The sequence below is a fragment of the Lycium barbarum genome, chromosome 8 (assembly GCF_019175385.1).
Source record: "Lycium barbarum isolate Lr01 chromosome 8, ASM1917538v2, whole genome shotgun sequence".
NCBI lineage: Eukaryota > Viridiplantae > Streptophyta > Magnoliopsida > Solanales > Solanaceae > Lycium > Lycium barbarum.
Window position 1 is genome coordinate 129,202,044 of NC_083344.1, and position 23,025 is coordinate 129,225,068.

A 23,025-nucleotide genomic window follows, 5' to 3' on the forward strand; every position below is an offset into this window, starting at 1 on the left:
TATTTTTTAGTGTATATACATACACATTATACAATATTTGTATAATTGTGTATATCATATTTTCGTGTATAATATTGTATAATTATATTTTTTAATATATATATCTGCACATTATACACTTTCAAACACCTATATACATATACCTGTCTTTTGTATATAAGTATTTAACACTATATAAAAGTGTTTTTGGGCTAAAGCTTTGTAATGTAAGTTTTGAACTATTTTTTTTTTTGTAATGTAAGTGAGCAAATTGTATATTTTTAAAATTTTCCCAAATTATGGAGTAATTGTTCAGGTAAGTTATCCATATGAAAAAGAAGTGGATATAAAACCTGGTTAAGAATAATGGAATTCCAAAAATAGGAAAAGGGTGAAAAGGGAATAAAGAAAACGCTTAGCTTTTTGTTGATCAGAAATTCACGCAGATTCTTTCTCTTTCTTTCTTTCTTACTTTCTTTTACGGTAAAAAATTGAAATCTAATCTCACTCATAATTTTGGGGGCACATAAATCATTTCAACCAACGCAAACCCTCGAGGTAAAAAAAAAAAAAAAAAAATCTGATTTTATTTCATTCTATTCCTTAAAAAATTCAAACTTTAATTTTTTTCCCCTTCATCTTGCTTCTAATTATTGCCCTATGATCCATTTTTTAGCTGAAAATGTCCCCTTATGCATACAAATTTTGACTTTGCTTACACTACTCGGATTCTTGTTCTTTATTTGGAAAATATAGTTTGTTGATACTAGTTTTAGTTTGTTGACATACTTAAATGACATTTTAATTTGATGTTTATTGGATTTTTTTTAAAGTGAGAATTAATTTTTTGTTTCTTTTCCAGTAATTCTGGTCTTAACATTTTTAAACAGCACAATAGTGTATTCGGTTTATTGTATTATTCTTGTAGTTTCTTGTCCTTCGATTTCTGATACTATCTGTTGTTTCTTGTACTTTGATTATCGTATTATTTTGTGATAGTTACGGCTCCTTTTTTCAGTTAGCTTTACTATGTAGTATTCTGTTATTGCTTTTTATACTGTTTTGAATTGCTTGTTCTTGTGCCAAAGGTCTACCGGAAATAGATCTATACCTCCCAAGGTAGGGGTAAGGTTTGCGTACAATGTATCCTCCCCAGACCCCACTTTGTGGGATTTCACTGGGTATGTTATTCAGTGTCGGAGCTAGGAATTTTGTCAAGGGTGTTCGAATTCATATAATCTATATATTAAGGGTGTTCAATATATAATATATGTCTGTAGTATGTAATAATTGACATGTCTACACGGTATGATTTTTCGGCGAAGGGTGTTCGGTTGAACACCCTTGCCAGGCTGTGGCTCCACCACTGATGTTATTGTTGCAGTGTATTAAGTTTATTGCATGGACGGTGATGGATGATCACTTTCTGTGGAATTTTAGGATAATTGTCACAGTATGTGATCCAAATTTTAAGTTAATTAAGACAATTCTTTTAACATCCTATATTACTACATATTTGATCAGCAATTAGAATTATTTCGTTTGTTTCGCAAAGTAGAGCCTTTTTTCCCTGGTGACGAGGGAAAGAAGCAAAATTAACTCTTTCAAAAAGGAAAAAGAGGGACTTTTTAGGTATTATGAGAGTTATTATAGGTGAATGAGAGGGTAGAGATTTGTTGATCTCTATTAAGGATTACATTAGAAATGTCGATGTGTGGTGCCACTTCTTGCCTTTTGAATTTTTTTTACTAGGGTATTGAGTCTGCATTGTTTGAAGCCAGATGGCAATCTTAAGTTAGACAAAGGTTTTAAATAATTTATGTGATTTTACGTGTTAACTATATTATGTAGACTGAAACAGAATAAAAAGCAATAGCTAGTTCTTGGTCAGAATAAAAAGTTTTGTTGACAAAGCATGTGCTTTTTCTTTGTCGAACTGCTGGATTTGTGGATTTTCAGTAATTGTCTGGTCTGATCATCTGTTTTTTTTCGTAAAAGATATGAATAACTTTGTACCCTTTGCAGTGAATTTATAAAGATGACCTCGGTTTGCCCTTTTGCTGGAGCTTCCAGACCTGATGATTCAACTCTTAAGAAACAAGAGTGTGGAGAAGCTGCAACCATGTCACTTAAGTGCCCCTTTGGATATGATTCGACTCTTAAGAAACCTCGTGACGACCAAAATAAACAACAGGCTGTCCAGGAGAGTAATGCTAAACAAGAGTCTGGAGAAGCTGCAACTGTGTCACCTAAGTGTCCCTTTGGATATGATTCGACTATTAAGAACCCTCATGACGACCAAAATAAACAACAGACCGTCCAGGAGAGCAAGCCTAAACAAGATTCTGGAGAATCTGCAACTGTGTCACCTAAATGCCCCTTTGGATATGATACTCAAACATTTAAACTTGGTCCTTTTAGCTGCATGATATGTCAGGCACTTCTTTATGATTGCAGTAGATGTGTGCCCTGTTCACATGTATTCTGCAAGTAAGCGGTGTATATTTGTATTTTTTTTTTTTATGATATTTTAAAATCAAGAAAAGGGAAAAGACAAAGATTCCCCTGGACATTTTTAAGTAGTATACCTTTTTGGTAAACAGGGCATGTATCTCCCGGTTTAAGGACTGTCCATTATGCGGTGCTGATATTGAAAAGATTGAGGCCGACATGAATCTTCAGAATGTTGTTGATCGCTTTATTGAAGGCCATGCCAGGATTAAGAGGTCTCAAGCTTATAACGAACAAGAAGATGTAGGCGAGAAGAAAACAGTTATATATGAGGACGCGTCTTTGGAGCGGGGAGCTTTCCTGGTGCAACAAGCCATGCGGGTATGGTTAGCAAAAATTTCACTAGTCAAGACTAGCTAGTGAATCACATTTCACGGTTTCCACTAACTTTTGGTTTTAATTTGAAGGCTTTTCGTGCCAATAATATCGTTAGTGCAAAATCAAGATTTACTATGTGTGCGGATGACATCAGAGAACAGCTTCAGAGAATGGGGAATACATCGGAGTTGTGCTCACAACTTGGGGCAGTTCTTGGTATGCTTGGTGACTGCAGGTGTGTCTCATCCAAGTTTCTTCTTTTACTCTTGAATGAAAAAGATGTCACTCCCTTTCATTTATCATTGTCATCAAATGATCTTAAGGATTTATTTATTCAAGTGATTGTAGAACTTTTGAACAGTTAGTTTGTTAAAAGAAGTAACTTGAGGTATTCTGTAGTCGAGCTACCGGAGATGCTGTATCTGCAGTCGCTTACTTTGAAGAGAGTGTCAATTTCCTTTTGAAAGTACCTAAAGATGATCTAGAGGTAACTCTTAATGATGCTTTACACACATGTATTTTACGTATTTTGTCATAATCTATGATGATATTAGTACATATATGTTCATATATGAGTGTGTTGTTTCCTTAATTCGTTAAAAATCTTTGCAGATCACACACACTCTTTCTGTTTCGCTAAACAAAATTGGAGATCTTAAATACTATGATGGAGATTTGCAAGCTGCAAGATCATATTATATTCAGGCGTTGGATGTTCGCCGCAACGCCATCAAGCAACAGTCTGTGCCATCTCAGGTTAGTATTTTTCCCAAGCCGATGAACATCACTATCCACATTGCTATTTGTTACTAATTTATGGCAACAGTCCTGTCAAAGAACCTGTGGCATCTTGATATCCAAAAGAATTAATCATTTTCTGTTCCCCTTTTTTTTTTTTTCATCTTGTGTTTTTCTGCTGACGAGTTCCATCTTTTACCCTCATATATTTGAACTTATATCCATCGATAAGATGTTGGATCAACCTTTTACCTCGATTGCCCATTTTGTCATCTCTAAATTTGCCTAAAACTTTGTGTGGGCTAGTCGTACGTTATGTGTACGAACCTTCCGCAGATCAAAAGCCTGATATTTAAGGGGAAAAGGGTAGAGGAGCTAGCTGGCCATTATCCACTAAGTTACGCACCATGCGCAACTGGCCTTCTACGGATCTTTCGATTATCAAAAAAAAAAAAAAAAAGCCTAAAGCCTTAATGTTGATCAGTATGCTTGAAGAAACCTTCAGAATTTGCTATTTCCGGATCTTGGACCAAAGTCCATATACAAAATGGAGAAGATTTATTCTGCTGTATGTGTTTTAGATCTTATGGAATCTTCATCAACTACAACAACAACAACATACCCAGTATATCCCACAAGTAGGGCCTGGGGAGGGTAGAGTTTACGCAGACCTTCCGATAGACCCTCAGCTCAGGATAAAGCAAAAATAGAATCTGCATCAATTATGCCCAAAAAAACAGCTAACTTTGGCTATCTTATACATGCATGCTGATTTTCATGTTCTTTTGCTCAGTCCACCCCATTTTTCTTTGATTGATTGATTGAAACTCAAAGCATTGCCCTCTCCTGCTTTAAGTAACTCTCTTCCATATTTACTAAATCTCTTCCGTTACTCCAGATAGTCGATGTGGCCATTTCCTTAGCAAAAGTAGCTGATATTGATCGAAATCTTGGCGATGAGTATGCTGCAGTTGAAGGATTTCAAGAAGGCATAAAATTACTGCAATCCCTTAAACTAAATCCTGAAGAAGTTAGCCTCGAACAACGGGTAATACTCATTTGTTGTCCATTTAATTGTCCTCTACTTCATTGGTGTATTTACCCAGTAAAACTGATTTAGCCTTGTATCTTGCTTGCAGCGGCTATCAGTGCTCGAGTTCCTCAACAGCCAGCTTGAAAAGAAACAAACTTGATTCAGCTGCCCGGCTGAAGTCATTTCCAACATAGTAAAGGACGAATAAGGGCAATACGTGTTGTCATATCGTTTGGTGGTGTGAACACTAGGTGTGGTTACCTATCTCTTGCAAGCTCGGTTTAGAGACAACCCGAGATAAATTTCGGTGTAAATGCAGTAGAAATAAGTGATAGATGCTAAAAGATTTTCTAAGTAATATGCCTGTGCCAAATCAATATAGTCGTATATTCCAAAGATTCAGCATCTTGTGCGTGTACCAGTTGGTACTTAAAGAATCTCTACAATTTCAGTATCCTTTTAGTTACCAAAAAAATAAAAACAATTTCAGTATCCTTATTACAAGTTGACTATATTATTAAAGTTCCTTTTGAACAAAAGTTATTGGAGGTTTCCGATAATGTTTTAAAAGTATCATGTGTGGTTCTAAAATATGAGTCTAAGATATTTTTGTCTTTTAACTTTATGCTATTGGCGACTAATTCTACTGTTGAAAAGGAATAGGTGTCATTTTCATGACACAAGGAGATTGGTGCCTAATTCAATATACTAAGATTTTTAACCGAAGAAAATATAATAAAAGAGCACATAAAGTTCAGCTTAGCCTCTGGAGACAGAACATAGGTGAGTTTAGTTTATAGTTTATTAGTAGATAGATCTGCCTGTGAAGTATCTTTAGCAGTTTCTACTAATTAAACTAATGATTTTACAAGTTATACCAGAAAACGTAGAGCCTTATTCCAGTATTGACCTAAGAGATACTTGAAAAAGCGTCAGTCTTTACATATTAGTTTATATAATATGACGAAATCCTCTAGTTAGACTTTTCTCAAGCTATAACGTCAAATATCAGAACTCAACCCTTGTCGGGTCTACCCTTTGGTTAGAAAAAAAAATATTTATTTGCACTCGGAATTTATGCCAAGCTAGACAATTCAACTATAAAGGAATCAAAAATAAAAGTGAAACTCTTTTTAAAAGAAACTTTTTCCTTTGAATTGGGGGGATCAGAACGGGATAATGAAAATTAATGAAAATCAAACTAACACCTATGGAGTGAGAGTCTTCCATTGATACTAATAAACTACTATAAGTGCTGATTGTGAAAGTGAAAATATAGACATGTTACTTAATCATAATTAAGTGATAAACGTTCAAAGTGCAAGACACATATATTTCATTCGTTTGCAAGTTTTGGTTGCATGAACAAAATTCCATCTAGAAGTACATGAAACACCTGGGAAGTTGCTTCTTCATTCAAGTCAAACCATTTGATCAAATCACTTATAGAAACTTTCCCCATAAATAGAGAAACATTCATCTCCCTTATTTCAACTGAGAGTTTATCATTTCCTTCTTAATTCAGTTTTTCAAATAGATTTTCAAGTACAAATTTTCACTACAAATCTACCATTATCTTCCCTCTTGAGGCCAAAAAAAAAAAAACTATACCTTTATTGTGATATATGTTGCTATGTATCATCTAGGCAAGATTAGTTACTTAACTTTCCCTATTCATCTTTTGTTCATAGTCATACTTCTCTTGGAAGTACTTTTGGATCTTAGAGTGGATTGTCTAAGTTTCACCTACCCAAGTTTCACCCAAGAATCCGAAAATGATTTCATCACTACTAATCATTCCAACATAGCCTTTGATGCTATCCAAGTAACTGAAGAAGCTCGTGGAGCTTCCATTACAAATTTGTCTGGAAGAATATGGCATTCACAGCCTTTGAATCTATGGAACCGAAAGAAAAACATCACAACATCGTTCAATTCCACGTTCGTGATTAATATCAAACCTGAAAGTGATCCATCAGGTGAAGGATTGGCTTTCATATTGACTAACGAAAGTGGTAATGGCTCCATCCCAAATGATAGTTATGGACAATGGCTTGGAATTGTGAATGCAAGTACAAATGGATCTCCAACAAGCAACATAGTTGCAGTTGAATTTGACACAAGGAAAAGTTACCTTGATGATCTTGATGATAATCATGTTGGCATTGACATAAACAGCATCAACTCTGTCAAACAAGTTTCTTTAACTGATCACGGTGTTAACGTTTCACGAGCTATTGATGTGATAGCAAGTGTCCGGTACGATGGAGAATCAAAGCTCTTGAAGGTTTATACATTCATGAGTAATCAAATAGGAGACAATGAGAAAAATCCCATCATTTCCATGACTCTTGATCTTTCTATTTTTCTATCCGAGGATGTTTTCGTGGGATTTTCAGCCTCAACTGGGATATATAGTCAGCTGAACTGCATAAAGGCATGGAATTTTACAAGCACAGAAATTGGGAATGATCATAAAGTTAGCCTATTATGGTTGTGGATCTTGGTACCAATAATATCAGTTCTGGTTATTTTCTTAGGAGGGGTTTGCTTATATTTCATCTCAAGGAGGAAAAAGAAGAGGATGCAAGTGTTAGACCAAGATGAGAATATAGAGATTCAGATTCAGAATTCAGCTAACGCACCTCAGAGATTCCAGCTGAAGGACTTGAAACGAGCGACCGGGAACTTTGATCCCAAGAATATTCTTGGAAGAGGAGGATGTGGAGTAGTATTCAAAGGGTTATTAGCTGATCATAATAAAGAGGTGGCTGTGAAGAAATTCTTTAAAGATTCAAGTCAAGGAGCAAAAGATCTCATAGCAGAAGTCACAACCATTGGCAATCTCCATCATAAGAACCTTGTCAAATTGATAGGATGGTGCTATGAAAGCAATGAACTCCTAGTAGTTTATGAGTTCATGCCAAATGGGAGCTTAGACAGGTTGATATTTTGCGAAGAAAAAGGAGAAATCAGAGGAAGGTGAGGCTTTCTTTTTTCTTTTTATTTTAATTACAGTCCAGTGCCTTTCAATGATCTAGTTTACAAAATAGCCAGCAAGTGTATAGGTTTTTTATGTTTAAGTATAAATATATACATATAATATACATAGTAAGTGTATAGGTTCTGTATATTTTTCCTAGCCCCCGTAATTAAGTTTGGCTGACTTAATTTTTTTTTTTCCTCTTAAGGTTGAGACTTAACTGGGAAAGAAGGCATGGCATCACCTGTGGCATAGCTCAAGCACTGGATTATCTGCATAATGGCTGTCAGAAAAGAGTACTTCACAGAGATATAAAAGCTAGCAACATCATGCTCGATTCAGAGTTCAATGCTCAGTTGGGAGATTTCGGATTGGCTAGGACAGTTCAAGTGAACGGAAAAACTCACCATTCGACGAAAGAGATTGCTGGAACTATAGGCTATATGGCTCCGGAGAGTTTCCATATAGGCCGAGCCACGGTTGAAACAGACGTCTTTGCATTTGGAGTGCTCGTTCTTGAAGTTGCTTGTGGTCGAAAACCTGGAAAACAAAACGAGGAGAATGGCTATAGTAACAAAGTTATTGAATGTGTATGGGACATGTACAAGATTGGAAGGATCATTGATGCAATAGATGTTAAATTGGAAGGAGAGTTTGATGAAGAACAAGCTGAATGTGTGTTGATATTGGGATTGGCTTGTTGCCATCCAAATCCTTATGAAAGGCCAAGTATGAAAACTGCTTTGCAGATTCTTATAGGGGAATCAGTTCTGCCAAGTATTCCTACTGAGAGACCTGCATTTGTATGGCCAGTTAGAGCTCAGTCGACTAACAAAGCTGCAGGTGATTCTCTACAGGAAGGCCAACTTACACAAATTACAGTTCTCAGTGGCAGATAACAAGGTTCACAAAAACAATTCCTCATTATCAAACTTAAATGCTTTGTCAAAGCAGCAACTCTTTAGGAGGCAAAACATACTTGTAAATTCACATATGCAAGGCAAGAATGAGTGTTTTTTACTACTTTTCTTCATAGTGTTTTTCTGCATTGTAAATAATTTGCAACACCAAATTCCTCTCCACCCTCTGTTTGGCGTCATTTTGTGCAACAACTTCTCTATTTTAGGAGTGAAAGTGCTTTTTCTTTATTTTGTTACACAAGCTTACTCTCGAAGTGTTTGATTTGAGCAGAGCCTCAAAGTTGGAATAACAGAAATGACGCCAAAATTATACTCCAATATTTATCATTTGTATATGCATTTATTTCAACTTAATAAAGGAATACAAATGGAAATATTTCAAAATTGACTAACATAATATGTTATTCTAAAACAGATTTTGAACTAAATACTACACTCATTTCCCAATTTATGTGGGCCAAATACTTGTGGGTTAGAAAGCACCTCTCAAGATCTATCATTAACTGATATTGCAGAAATTCTTTACACAATCAGTGTATATGAGTAAAATCTTTGCCTGAATTCACTATCATAAGCAAATCAGACTAATGGATTAATCCACGCATCAGATTCTTGCAAGTAAAATCTGAAAACAAAGGCAGCTACATGACATACTGCTACATAGCATAAATATTCGGCAGAATAGTCTTGTAGACCCCTGTACTTGTCCAGAATTGTCATGCCGGTGTTCGTATTTACGAATTTGTCAACCAAAACCCTCTACCGTAAAAGATTGACAAATTCGTAAGACGTTACAAAAATTTCACTATCAATCACTAGAAAATCCATCATCATCTTCATGCTCTGCCACTGTAACAGCTCAGCCTGCTAGTGATATTGACCATTGGGGCTTAGGTCTGCACGACTTTAAAACGTGTCGGTAGGATATAAGGCCTACTTACTTATATACCCAACATACCTCTAGTGTATTGCCGAAGTGGGAACTCTTCCAAGGAAACTCTTCCATACTCCACCAAGAACAGCTTCTCTTGATTGTTCATGCCTGCTACGTCCATTGTTTATTACTGCCAAAGTGCTAGTGCAAAACCTAAAATTGAAAAAATGTAGAGCAATCATACCAAATGACAAGCCAGCAAATAAACAGTAAATTATCTTTCAGTTAAAGGTGTCAATGAATTCAACCAAAAAACAACTTCTTATAGACCAAAGATTCAGTCTTTCTATCTTGATGAGATCTACCAAGAGCAGCCCAAATAAATTCAACGGAAAACACAAATTTTTGCGCGCACCTCGACTAATTCCCTGGGGTACGTGCTGCCAGAGGGGAATCCAGGATTTTTAGAACATTGATTTACTACTAAAAAAAAAATGCATTCGTGGGAATTGCACCTTGTTCCACTAGGTAAATAACAAAACTTTTAACCAAGTGCACCATTAGGCCTTTTTGTAGTATGGGTGTCATTAGGTAATATTAGATCAATTCTAGAAATATGTACATAAAATGTCTAGTTTTGCGAAAAGAAAATAGGTTCACGTGTCCCAAAATTCACACATAAATTCGCCCCAGGAATTGGAATTATTGAAGAAGCTCTTTATACTGGAATTGAATCCTACACATAAGAGCATTCCGAATGCTAAAAAGTTTCGGTTCATTTTATTTACGATGTAAAAGATTTTAAAAAAACTTTCTTTGCTACCTCCCACCAGCACAGGTATTGGTTAACTCTGTCCGCCTTGACATATGGGAAGATATCAATTCTCATTCAACTAGAAGCTCATGAATCAAGTTCATATAAACAATAAGGACAACGATGACGCCTACAAAAAAAAGAAAACATTTTTATGGTAATATCAGGCACTCCAAACGGTGGATGAACAGAAATCCATTTTTAGTTAAGGGTATCAATGAATTCAATGAAAAAAAAAAAAAAAAACTACCTAAAGACCAAAGATCGTTCTTTCCACCTTAAGTAGTCTATCAGTGCAGGCCAAAAGAACAACTAACGAGTAAATAAGCACGAATGAACTGAACAAAAAGAAAGGTCTTGATTAGATTAGTTATTTTACACCTTAAAGCTTAATGGTCTTTCAAAAAACGAATGTCATCTTTTATATTTAGAAATAATTTAGTTTTATGAGATGATTTATCGCTACACAAATATCTACGACTTATTTTGGATCATAAATTTCCAAAATTCTTCCTATTTTTTTAATCTCGATACCTAGTCAAATGATGCCACATAAATCAGGACGGAGGGAATATTATTTGTCTGGGAAGACTGTCGTAAGGACTCAGGCTAGTATATTTGTAACGAAATTATGATTATTTTTTCATCAAAATCATTTAATTATATTACTTAATATAAAAATCAAAAAAATTCACCCTACTAACACAAAATCTCATCCGCCGAAAAATCCAACTTTCGATAGGTATACTACTTTTTTATTCTTTTTTTTTATTTTTAATCTAACAAAAACAAAATTTCTATATATATTAGATGAGTTTAAATGTAATGATATGATCAATGAAAATTCATATTTACAGTTGATATCGAGACTCTTAGAAATTTTTTATGTGTTGTTTTAATATAGTGTAACGATAAAATTGGAAACAATTTTTTTATAATTTAAAATCTAGAAAAATTTATATTATGCATGATATATTCATAACCTAATAATGAACCATACATTTCAACAACAAAGGGTTATGACCTGTACTCAACTATTATATAATATATAACTTATTCTTGAATCAGACGAGCTTTAAATTTCAATTTTCTGTTTATTTCTAAAAAGAAGTAATGTATTTAAAAAAATTGGCTGTTGTTTTTCTTTTGATCTTACATGGATGAATCTCTAGTTTCCCCATTCATTAAGCCCAAGAGAAATATTATGTTGATAAATGATAATGTGATTTTTTAAACTCTTCAATATTTTATCAATTGAAATATCTGGTTATACTTTGTCCAAAAGGTGTTGTCAGTGCTTCTGTTTACCCATCGTAAACTTATGTGAAAAAATATTAGTGAATATCAATCAAATAGTTAATTTTATTAAAGCAATGACTCAGAGACTTTTTAATGTGGCTACTCACTTAGTACATGATATTTGGTTAATAGGTTGACTAATTTAATTCAGGAAAATCGTTTACAATACACTATCAAAAGTTTCTTTTCTTGTAGGGTTTGAATTCGTAGTTTTTGTTCGGTTTGTATTTAGAATAAGGAAGAAAACTACTGAAAAGGCGACTCATCTTTAGGTTTTCTTAGTGAAAATATAAATGATATAATTGAATTTTCTATCTATTAGATTAAAACTAAAAAAAGAATAAAAATGTATTACCCGTCGAATGTTGAATTTTCCGATAGATGTGACTTTTGTGTTGGTAGGGTGAAAATGGTATGATTTTTGTGTAGAAAATATAGTGAAGTGATTTAGGTGGGGAAAAAAATTATAAGTAGATGAACATCTATGATATTTATCTTAAGATTTCCCTCAACCATAAGGTCTGTTCTAGTTTAGGAAATACTAAATCCTAGTCCTAGTAACAAAAGGATTATGTGAGCACCGCCTGATATTCCTATTTCTAATCGTTTTGGGCATGGTAGTTGCTTAACCTATATATACATTGCTCATACTACTGAATTGATCAAAATCATCGTTGCTCATTCCACTAGTTAATTAGTTTCTCTGTTCTTGGTGTGATTGCTTTCTTGTTTTTGCAAAAACCCCAACATCGATTTAGAATTGCTACATAGTTTGTTCCTCTGTTTTGTGTTATCATGAGTACGAATTCGCAAAGTCATCACTTTTGGCAAGTAGCCCAGAATCATCTTGGCTATTATCAAGCTCCAGCAAATAATCACTACGTTTCAAGAAACACTGATAACCACTTTGCTCCGCCTAATTTGCATCATAACTCTGTTTTTACTGGTCCCGATCATATGTATTATGGACAGAGTTCGTTTGATCACATTGAGGATCCATATTTATGGAATGGCTATGCTGCAACGACAAATTATGACACAGGGTATTATAATTATAATTATCAGCCAACAAGTGAATACATTGATGATACATGTCTATGTTGCTACTGATCGGTTTCCTTTTATCGTGAGTACAAATTCACAAAGTCGTCATCTTTCGCAACTAGACCAGCACCATCTTGGTTACCATCAAGATCCAGGAAATTATCACTACGTTTCAAGAAACATTGGTGATCATTCCACATAACTTGGATCACAACTCAACTTGGATCACAACTCTTCTTTTACTGGTCCTGGACATACATATAATGGACAAAGTTCGTTTGATCGTGGGATGATGGCTATAGTCAGTCAACAGGTGAATTCATTGATGATGTTTATGTTACAACTGAAAGTGAACTCATTAATGATCCCTACGACACAACTGAAAGTGAATCAAATGATGATGGATATGAGACAACTGATTGGAATCAGATTTTAGACATAATACGAGACCTTTATCGCATGAACATCGGCAGTCATCTCAGTGGACAGCCACTTGATTATGGAACTTTGCTTGATCTTTTGGCAGATATGGAAGGCGACAATGAGGAGGCTGCAGCAGAGGAGATCATAGAAAATTTGATGAAAGCAAGAATTCATTGTTGTACTGACTATGGAGAAGAAATGTGTGTTATTTGCCAATGTGAATATCATAATGATGAGACAATTGGCACTCTTGAATGCAGGCATGAGTTTCATGCAGGTTGCATTGAAGAATGGCTGATGAGGGGGAAGAAAACTTGTCCAATTTGTAGATCATCAGTTTTTCCATCACAGGAACATAGTTTACGAGAATTTTGCCTTAAGTTCCTAGATATTGTTTTATTGGTTATTAATTGATTCCTTTGTACAATTCTTTTATTCACCTGACATTTTTGCTCATTAAACTTAATAGAATGGAAAAGTGATATATCTATTGTTGATTTACAGTCACAATCTAATACTTACAGGAAGGTTTTACTTCTTCATGTTCTGAAAAACTATAAATAGCCAACTACATTTATTAACACAGTCCAAATATAGTTTGGCATTGAGACGTAATTGATTTGGTTAGTAACTTTTAAATGGAAATTGAAAAAACACATCAAGCTGTTAGGTAAAATTATGCCTATCTTGTGTGGAATTAGTCATTCCCTAGATGCATACACTTAGCAAATTTCACTAAATTGCTTCAAGAATCAGATCCTATAAGTGAGAGTCTTCGTATAGAATGCTAACTTCAAGGAATTATACCGTAAATTAAAGTAGACACGGGTCATGGAGATGGGAAATGAAGGATGTTTCTTATTTTTGGATACACAAAAATTGAGACCGAGAGAATATATAAAATGAATCAACAAGCTCTTTATCCATAATTCAAATCACAACATCATTTTTGACATACAACTCTTCTACATAAAAATATTAATGGTAAATTGACTTAAACATGAACTGCTTGCTTTTTTTTTTTTTTTTTTCAATACCAATGACCAAATATTTGAGATTGACTCAGATGAAGGAACAGAAACAAAAATAATCAAAAGGAAATACAAATAAGAAGCATATTATATGCAATGAATTGACGCGGTACTGCTCTCGAAATGCAAGTTTGTATATTTCTTCTCTTTCGCAGCATGCTGTATTTAGAAGCATTTTCTGTGAACAATCGAAGGTCCAGATTCATCGTACTCTGCCTTAGCTATCCACATCTGTACTCAAGAGAAAAGAGATCTCGTAAGTAAAATTTCTTGTGCGTCCTTGACAATTATTCATCACATTCAGTTGACAGAGCTCAGGCATAGAAAGTAATGGTCAGCGTTTGCTCTCAAATAATTCGCATTCTCAACCATAATAGAATCACCTAGGCAAGTTGGTTTTTATGCTAAAAAGCAAGTTGGTTTTTATGCTAAAGTAATCTACTATACTTATCGAGATAGTGAATAAGCTTTAAGATGTGCAACTTTGAAATGAAGCAGACTACAAAAAATAAATAGATCTCCTGCTGATTTTGCGTACCTGCTGGAATGTGCTGAGGGAGGCCAAAATAGATCCTCCGATCCAGACACTGTACTTCCTCTCAGGTGGGGCAACAACCTTGATCTTCATGCTACTTGGAGCTAATGCTGTTATTTCCTTGCTCATCCTATCAGCAATGCCGGGGAACATTGTGGTACCACCACTGAGGACGATATTTCCATAAAGATCCTTCCTGATATCAACGTCACACTTCATGATGGAATTGTATGTGGTTTCGTGAATACCAGCAGCTTCCATTCCGATCATTGATGGTTGGAACAACACTTCTGGGCAGCGGAATCGCTCAGCACCTATGGTGATAACCTGTCCATCAGGAAGCTCATAGCTCTTCTCCACGGATGAGCTGGTCTTTGCTGTTTCAATTTCTTGTTCATAGTCAAGAGCAATGTAAGCCAACTTCTCCTTCACATCCCTGACAATTTCCCGCTCGGCCGTGGTGGTGAAAGAGTAGCCTCGTTCTGTGAGAATCTTCATGAGGTGATCTGTGAGATCACGTCCTGCCAGATCAAGACGCAGGATTGCGTGTGGGAGGGCGTAACCTTCGTAGATGGGAACTGTGTGGCTGACACCATCTCCAGAGTCCAGCACAATACCTGGCATCAAAAAGCACAGTCCATAGTCAGATAAGCTTATATTTAGGAGTGGCAAATGGACAGCTCGAATTGAATATGAAGGGGTCTAAAACAGGTTAAACAAAAACTGATAAAATATCCATATTTAACACGGAAAAAAATGGGTTCACCAAAGGAAAATATGGATATCCATATTATCTATGGTTTCTGGAATAGTTAGGTGGGAACGCAAGCTAAAAGCCAAAATAAGCTCAGATTCCCAAAAAGCAAGAACACATGAAAAATAATAAGCAGACAAATGGGTATTGATAATTTGGATATCCATATTATCCATCTGGATATCCATTTTTAGAGGATAATATCGGATTGGATGGTTACTTGTGTTTGTTAACCATTTTGCCAGCCCTACTTACATACTTTAGGTGGTTTTAAATTGAGGAACACAACTAACTTCATAATTTATTTTCACTAATTCTATTCTCTACCTAACAAAAAGGACTCAACATAATGTTTCAACCAATAATCAATCTCATGCTTCAGTGAAGCAGTTGGATTTCAAGCATTCCACAAAAATATATATAAGTAGTTGGGCGAAGACAACGCTTACCAGTTGTACGTCCACTGGCATAGAGGGAAAGAACAGCCTGAATGGCGACATACATGGCAGGGGCGTTAAAGGTCTCAAACATGATCTGAGTCATCTTTTCTCGATTGGCTTTTGGGTTAAGAGGAGCTTCTGTGAGGAGAACTGGATGCTCTTCTGGAGCCACACGAAGTTCATTGTAAAAGGTATGATGCCAAATCTTCTCCATATCATCCCAGTTGCTAACAATACCGTGTTCAATTGGATACTTCAAAGTCAAAATACCCCTTTTGGATTGAGCCTCATCACCAACATAGGCATCTTTCTGGCCCATGCCAACCATCACACCAGTGTGACGAGGGCGTCCCACAATGCTAGGGAAGACAGCCCTAGGAGCATCATCTCCAGCAAATCCAGCCTAAAAATTTTAGGACAAAATTAACAGTCAGTATTTCGGATCAAATAAGGCCAATGTCGTCTTTAATGAATCCAGTGAAATATCGTTGTTACCTTAACCATTCCTGTTCCATTGTCACAGACAAGGGGCTGAATATCCTCACCTTCTGCCATTTTTTATGTGCTCTGGAATAAGATAAACGTTATTGTCATGTTACTGAAATCAAAAGCATAAAAAGATCTCGTGTAATAGCGAAGATCAAACAAAACACAATAAGCGAAAAATACTAATACTTCCCATCTTTTATGTGCTCGGGAATAAGATAAACACCATATTCACGTTACTAAAACCATAAACATATAAAGATCTCGTGTAATTTTGAAAACCAAACACCACAATAAGTGAAAAAAAATCCTAATGGCTAAAAAGTAAATCAAATTCACACGTGTCACAACTAACGCTCATAGCTGAGAATAATGAAAGGCTTTGACAACAAGCTCATATGATCATGGATACACTGCATGTATATTTATGAAAGCACAATAAAATTAGTACATATCCAACCTAAATCAGATCTTTCCATTAACTCTCGATGCTTTCCTTTTTTATGTGAAAGTAACCTCATTTGAATAATAAAAAAAAAAAAAAAAAAAAACAGAAATGTCAATTGAGGTGCATGCTTAATCAATTGGACATATTCTAAAGAACAGATTGAAAGGAACTACATCTACCAAAAAGAATGAAAAAAGAAAAACCAAACAAAAAAGCAAATAAATGAAATCACATCTAGCTTTTAACATTTCACTCAAATGGAAGACCCCCATTTGCAGATCCAAGAATCCACCTTCAACAGTAAAACTATTATCCATTTCCAGCACAATAAATCAACAAACAAAAAAGATCAAAATCACAAATACACTACCAAATCAATGATTAATGCAAACAGAGGAAAATGTTGCTTCAGGCTCTCTAAAAATGACGCCGCACCCGTGTTGAATCCTCCAAAAATGCACTACTTTTGGAGGATCCGACACACACCCCTCGACATTTTTGATGAGTCTGAGCAACATACATTAGACCCACAAAAGAATTTCTTTAAAATATCAATTCGGGAATATCCACAAACATGTATTAATAATGAGACGATTTTAAAATCACATACACTACCAAAATAAATGATCAATCCAAATAGATGACACCCACAAAATTCTTTCTCCAAAGTATCAATCTTTATTAGGAAATATCCACAAACATTGATTGAGAATGAGAAAAAAAAAATTAAAAATCACATACACCACCAAACTAAATGATCAAGCCAAAATGATTATCAATATTTATTGAAGAACATCCAAAAACATGCATTGAACATGAGAAAAAAAATCAAGATTCAATAGTAAAGTTTGTACCTTTAATGGATTTCCAAAAATGGTATTGTTGTTGATGGGCTATATTGCTCCTTGGTTCTTGTTTTTGAAAGTGTATGTTAAGTGTTACAATAGCAAATGAAATTGAGCCTTAAAATGAGCCTCAAATTTCAATATTCTGTTGAGAGAGGAGGAGTTCGTTGGTTATCATTATATCAACAAGTGAGTGGACCTCATGACAGCATTATTTTCATGGTGGATATAGCTGTCTGACTTTTGCCTTGATTTTTTTCTTGTTAGGACAGATTTACCCCTTCCATTTTTTTTATTTCAACTCCAAAACCAATCATTTTAAATCCTATTTAATGATTAATTTTGGAGGTTTCAATTCGTCAAAATTAGTTGTTCAGAAAAGAATAACATATTTTTATATCTAGAAATAATTAACTTTACACTTACTATTTATTCTTAATGAGAAGCTTAATTTTTATGATCACGTCACACGGATGTTATGGTAGGATAAAGCTACAAAAGTCTTTATTTCTTTATTTTATACCATTTAAATTATTTCACTTAAGTTGGAAAGCATCATATAATTGTTGTATGTATTAGGACAGAAAAAAAACTTGGAAACACTTCATGTTTTGTGTTGTGGAGACCTCATCGAGAAAAAAACATAGAGAAAAAACGTGACTTTTATTGATTTGCTTTTGTTGTAAAAACCGACATAATTAATTTGATTTGATAAATAAAAAATCCGAATCAAACCAACTTATATACACCCCTAATAAAAACTATGGGTGCAACTTAAGACTGTATTAAACTTAATTTCTTTAGCTAATATAATTTAAACACCATAATATCAATTATCGACTATTATTAATGTTATCACTTCCTTTGAGCCGAGGGTCTATTGGAAATAACTTATTTATCATACAAAGGGCAAATGTAGAGATAAGATCTGCGTGCATGCTGCCCTTCAAAGACCCACTTGAGAGATTAGGTATGTTATTGTTGTATTAATATTGTCACTAATGCTTTAAAGGACAAATGATTAAGATGCTAAACATTGAGATAAAATTATGTATAACCTTCCATATTGTCAGCAACTTGTGAGCTGTGACTTTATTATTATACATTGGTGTCGAAAATTAAGAAAAACGCATGGGACATAATTGTCCAATTAGTATCGACAAAAGGGCAAATTTGACATGTGAAGGGTGCCCCAGTATTTTTTTTCATAATATATGCTTTAATTATTTTTTCTAGCTCTGGCGATTTTAACTGTCAGTACCATCGTGGTGTAGGTGAGCATAATAATGACACATTGTGGGGGACGATTGCGAAAAGGAATCAGGAAGGGAATGCTCCTGCCACTAAGGATCACGGTAAGATTAACGTGATTATTTTGACCAAAAAAAAAAAAAAAAGATTAACGTGATTATTTCATCCTTAATAAAAAAAATCGAGTTCAAGTTTTAAGCATGTATGGGGAGCGTTTTTTCGTTTAATCTTACGAGGCACGAATTCATATTTGTTTATGATCCAACGTGGATACTGATCACCAAGGGCGGATATGGCCTTTCGGCTATATATATATATATAGAGAGAGAGAGAGAGATTTATAAAAAATTTAACAAATCAAAGGATAGCTTAGTGCACAAAGCATTACGAGTTAACAAGTTCAGGGAAGGATCGCACCTCAAAAGGTCTGATATAGACAATCTACCCTAATGCAAGCATTAATGGTTGCTTCCACTCCTCAAACGCATTGTCTATAGGTCACACGGAGCTAATTTTACCGTTGCTATTCCCTTTCAAGTTTTTTGACAAATAAGATCTAAACTTATAATAATGAATTTACAATAACAACATATGCAGTGTAATCTCATAAGTGAAGTTTGAAGAAGGCAGAATGTACGCAGACCTTATCCCTACTTTAAAAGATAGAAAAACTGTTTCAATAGATCCTCTACTCATAATGATGAATTTAATATTACCAATTGTAAATTTAAAATATATTTAATATATAAAATTCTGAATCCGTCCCTTTGAATATCGATTACCGGATGAAAAGAAGGGATGGATGCTCCTCCTCAAAATTGGTAGGTGGAACCTTGCCAGCAAAGAATTATTCCCTACCACCTCCCAAGAGATCATGTCGGCCTCTTTCCCTCACGTGTGGGGTGGATGTCCACTCACCATTAAATTGACAAATTGATCAATATTTATATAGCCCTGGTTCAATTTGTGTCTTGATAAAATAAGATACGTTTATATTTTTATGGGTTAAAATTGGTTTCCCTAAGTTTACCTAGCAAAATTTCTCAATATTTCGTTGTTAGTTCTAAGCCTTTTTGTCATTCCTACAGATTTAAGTCCCTTGTTACCCCTTTTTGTAATGGCTCGCTTATGAGTCCTCCTAGTTTAGGTGCTATCGCTTGTATGGTAAATAATATTGACCTCTCGGTGCTTTCGCAACATCTCGCGCCTTTTACGACGCTTTTGCTATAATATAATAAAATATCGCTTGTACCAAGAAAGAAGATTTAATTTTTTTTCCTTATCTTTGTGAGTGTTTCAAAAAGAAAAATGCTAGTCCTTTTATCCCAATGCGCGGGTGTTATTGTAGATTTGTAGTGAAGCGTTCATTATCAAATTTCGATCATCATTCATGAGTAACTACGGATGCCTACGATGTGTGGCTAGGCGGTTGTGGAAATTAATTGATGTACTCGATCAAATAATATTGAGTTTACCGCTTGATAAAAGACTAATTGAGAATCTAAGCAGTAATATCTAGATGAATATCATCTTATATATCCACCTGATCTACATTTGACAAAGACTACACCAAGAAGTTATATATTCCAAGTCCATTAGTTTGGAGGGCCAAGCTAGCAAAATAATTGCTTCTAATAGAATATAATAGACTTGGTAGCGATGATTGTTATTTCTCACATCCTTTTATGATCTGGCATATTTAATTATTGATGAACAAATTACACAAAAAATGGCTATCCTTTATTGGGCAATAATAATGTTGAAAGCTGGATTTCAAAAGCATAATATATCCGTGAAGAAAATAAAAAAGATATCAGAAGAATAATATAAATATTTATCTAGCTATGTGGTTGTGGGGGGAAATTAAATTTGAAAACCCAAAAGTTATAGACAATTCATGTGGGAAAATGAGTCTTTAGACGTGCATAGCTATATGGTTGTCGCTATCAAAATTGCCCTTTAATACCCCCTTTAAAGAACACTTTTGATAGAACATATATAAGGGTACTTTTGATACCCTTTCCACTTCTTGAATTTTGATATAAAACTTTTCTTTGATTCAAAAGGTTTTGGTCGTCTAAGATTTAGGATTTATTATACTAACTTATTTAGTAGATTTTTCAATTAATATACAAAATGTGAATCAAGATTACTAGATTATATCGAAATCTTACTTCTTATTCTAACTCCGCCTTTGAGCCTAGTGTTAATCTGACAATATTTTGAGCCAGATTCAAAGGTTTAGTTACGGGTTCATGTAACCTAGTAGGTTTTGCTCAAATCATGTATATGTATTAGTAATTCAGTAAATATCTATAAATATTTGATTGTGAACCCAGTTATTGTTGTAATATTAATTTAAGGTCAATGTAAGAATCCTCTATATAGGGCAAAATCCGTAGACACCGAGTGGACATATCAAAAGATGACTCGTGGCGATGGTGACAGGTCATATTCAAATCAGCAAGCAAGGGGCTCCGGGAAAGCATAACGACACTCCGGAGAAATAATTTGATAACCGCTGCTGGAGACAGAAACTATAAAAGGCCCAGAGAAGCACGCCAACTCACCGGTCAAACGTCATTCAATGCATAGCTGTTACAAGAAATCCATAGTCTTTCTCCAGTCTTAAATGCGCATTAATACCCTTTATTACCATTCATTATCACATCATTAATATTGGTAGTAAAACTATTCATGGAACTTGTACTCCTAGTTCCTAGTATAAATAGGACTTATCATCCCATTGTAGATGACACGAAATCCAACAGCAATACACAAGAGCATTGCACACTTGCCTTATTTTAAACTCTTATTACTTTAGTTTGGAGTCAATTGAGGGTCCGGTTGGTAACTTAGCCGGAATCGCTAGCTCGAAGCTCCACGAGGCTCAGGCTATCTCTTACTTTTTTTTTATTTACATTTCATTCATATCGACTTTACTGCATATTTTATTGCTTTACTGGTCACATTGATTCACGTTTTCTGACCACGAACACAAATTCAACTGTACCGATTTTATGACTAAACATCCTCAAACTTCAAATCCTCGATCCATCTCTGACAATATTAATTATTACTTTTTTTAAAAGTAATTATTCACCTTGATCTTCTTGTTGGGTGGTTAAAATGATCATGAAAGAGAATCAATCAAGTATATATACCTTAAACTCCAAAATTGTTTCTTTTAATATTCAAAGTCATTAAAGTTTATATGGAGTAACTTTTATGCTGACCGTCAATGTCAAGTGTCAAAAGTGATGATTTAATTGGGATCTATTTAGTCTTTAATTTCTCGCAATAACCCAGATAATTATCGGACTGTCATCATTTGTTTGTTTTTGTTTCCCTTCATGTTTAAAAATTTCTTTGATTTTATTTTTAATACATGTATTCTTAAACTATTAAAAAAAATAGTTTAAGAATACATGTATAGTACTCACGGTACTTTATTCACTATAAAAGTACTAAAATTACAATAACGAAAAAAGATTGTAACATTAAAATAACGGAATTCTAATCATTATTATAACAGAAAGTTATTTTGATGGTAGTGTTATCGTTATAGACTTATAGTAATTAAATCTAGTGATGTACTTCTATATATAGTATGTAAGTCAGTTATATATTTCAGCATAACAAAACATTATTTTGTAACTTTTCTTATCATAGTGGATAAAGTTTAATGACTTGTTGTTATAGTAGGTGAAGATTAGTTACTTTAATATGAAAAAATAATTATACTATTTTATTTGCTATAGTAAATAAAATTTAATATATAATCACATGTGAAATTAACCCTTTAATTTTGTGATACATGAATCTCCATTTCTTGGACTGTTATAGTTAGTTGTAGTGGAAGTTTTCTTCTTTATACATACGAGATCCTTTTCTTGAAAGTAAAGTTCCTTAGTGTGTTTGACGTAGAAATTTAGCAAAGGGATTATGTTCTCCTAACAAATAATTGGTAAAATGGAAAAGATTGAATAAACAGTAAACCAGAAAAAATAAGGAATTTACTGTACGGTTTAAAAACTTCCGATTTGGTAATTTTAGTTTTTGGTTTTTAAATATGTTCTATCATTGCCGTATCAAATTAGTTCGATTTGGTTCAATATTTTTAAATTTTGATTTCAGTTTGTGCACGGTAAATTGATAATTACAGTTTGTTTGACTTCGACTTACATAAAGTGAAGAATTATAACTTCAAAAACGATGAAAACTCTTTCATGCGATCAAATGTCTAGTGTTGGTCATGGCTGGAAACAACACACATATTTGAGTAATTTGTATCATATA

General features: G+C 34.3%; 4 protein-coding genes across 4 annotated transcripts; 3 read left to right on the top strand and 1 right to left on the bottom strand.

The window, feature by feature from the left end:
* The first annotated feature begins 361 nt into the window (after positions 1 to 361).
* LOC132607379 (protein NCA1-like) lies at positions 362 to 5,083 on the top strand. The gene is made up of 8 exons (XM_060321319.1): positions 362 to 537; positions 2,005 to 2,469; positions 2,583 to 2,811; positions 2,898 to 3,043; positions 3,208 to 3,295; positions 3,421 to 3,564; positions 4,445 to 4,594; positions 4,686 to 5,083. Exons 2-8 carry the CDS (start codon positions 2,018 to 2,020, stop codon positions 4,737 to 4,739), a joined length of 1,263 nt encoding a protein of 420 aa, XP_060177302.1. The 5' UTR covers positions 362 to 537; positions 2,005 to 2,017; the 3' UTR covers positions 4,740 to 5,083.
* Positions 5,084 to 5,235: 152 nt separating this feature from the next.
* LOC132607378 (probable L-type lectin-domain containing receptor kinase S.5) lies at positions 5,236 to 8,758 on the top strand. Its single transcript, XM_060321318.1, has 2 exons — positions 5,236 to 7,561; positions 7,771 to 8,758. Exons 1-2 carry the CDS (start codon positions 6,213 to 6,215, stop codon positions 8,459 to 8,461), a joined length of 2,040 nt encoding a protein of 679 aa, XP_060177301.1. The 5' UTR covers positions 5,236 to 6,212; the 3' UTR covers positions 8,462 to 8,758.
* Positions 8,759 to 12,264: 3,506 nt separating this feature from the next.
* LOC132608337 (E3 ubiquitin-protein ligase BIG BROTHER-like) lies at positions 12,265 to 13,350 on the top strand. The gene is made up of 2 exons (XM_060322372.1): positions 12,265 to 12,512; positions 12,816 to 13,350. Exons 1-2 carry the CDS (start codon positions 12,265 to 12,267, stop codon positions 13,348 to 13,350), a joined length of 783 nt encoding a protein of 260 aa, XP_060178355.1.
* A 480-nt stretch (positions 13,351 to 13,830) lies between these two features.
* Positions 13,831 to 17,672, bottom strand: LOC132607380 (actin-66). The gene is made up of 5 exons (XM_060321320.1): positions 17,485 to 17,672; positions 16,192 to 16,263; positions 15,706 to 16,099; positions 14,506 to 15,119; positions 13,831 to 14,198 (listed from the first exon to the last, which is right to left on the bottom strand). The coding sequence occupies exons 2-5, from the start codon at positions 16,249 to 16,251 to the stop codon at positions 14,133 to 14,135; spliced, it is 1,134 nt and encodes a 377-aa protein (XP_060177303.1). The 5' UTR covers positions 16,252 to 16,263; positions 17,485 to 17,672; the 3' UTR covers positions 13,831 to 14,132.
* Between the last annotated feature and the right edge of the window lie 5,353 nt (positions 17,673 to 23,025).

Coding starts and splice junctions, on each gene's coding strand:
- LOC132607379 (XM_060321319.1), top strand. CDS start 2,018: ATGACCTCGGTTTGCCCTTTTGCTGGAGCTTCCAGACCTGATGATTCA. Junction 2,470..2,582: donor TGTTCACATGTATTCTGCAA/GTAAGCGGTGTA, acceptor TTTGGTAAACAG/GGCATGTATCTCCCGGTTTA. Junction 3,565..4,444: donor AACAGTCTGTGCCATCTCAG/GTTAGTATTTTT, acceptor CCGTTACTCCAG/ATAGTCGATGTGGCCATTTC.
- LOC132607380 (XM_060321320.1), bottom strand. CDS start 16,251: ATGGCAGAAGGTGAGGATATTCAGCCCCTTGTCTGTGACAATGGAACA. Junction 16,100..16,191: donor ATGGAACAGGAATGGTTAAG/GTAACAACGATA, acceptor TAAAATTTTTAG/GCTGGATTTGCTGGAGATGA. Junction 14,199..14,505: donor CCCTCAGCACATTCCAGCAG/GTACGCAAAATC, acceptor TCTTGAGTACAG/ATGTGGATAGCTAAGGCAGA.
- LOC132608337 (XM_060322372.1), top strand. CDS start 12,265: ATGAGTACGAATTCGCAAAGTCATCACTTTTGGCAAGTAGCCCAGAAT. Junction 12,513..12,815: donor ACGACAAATTATGACACAGG/GTATTATAATTA, acceptor TGATGGCTATAG/TCAGTCAACAGGTGAATTCA.
- LOC132607378 (XM_060321318.1), top strand. CDS start 6,213: ATGTATCATCTAGGCAAGATTAGTTACTTAACTTTCCCTATTCATCTT. Junction 7,562..7,770: donor AAAGGAGAAATCAGAGGAAG/GTGAGGCTTTCT, acceptor TTTCCTCTTAAG/GTTGAGACTTAACTGGGAAA.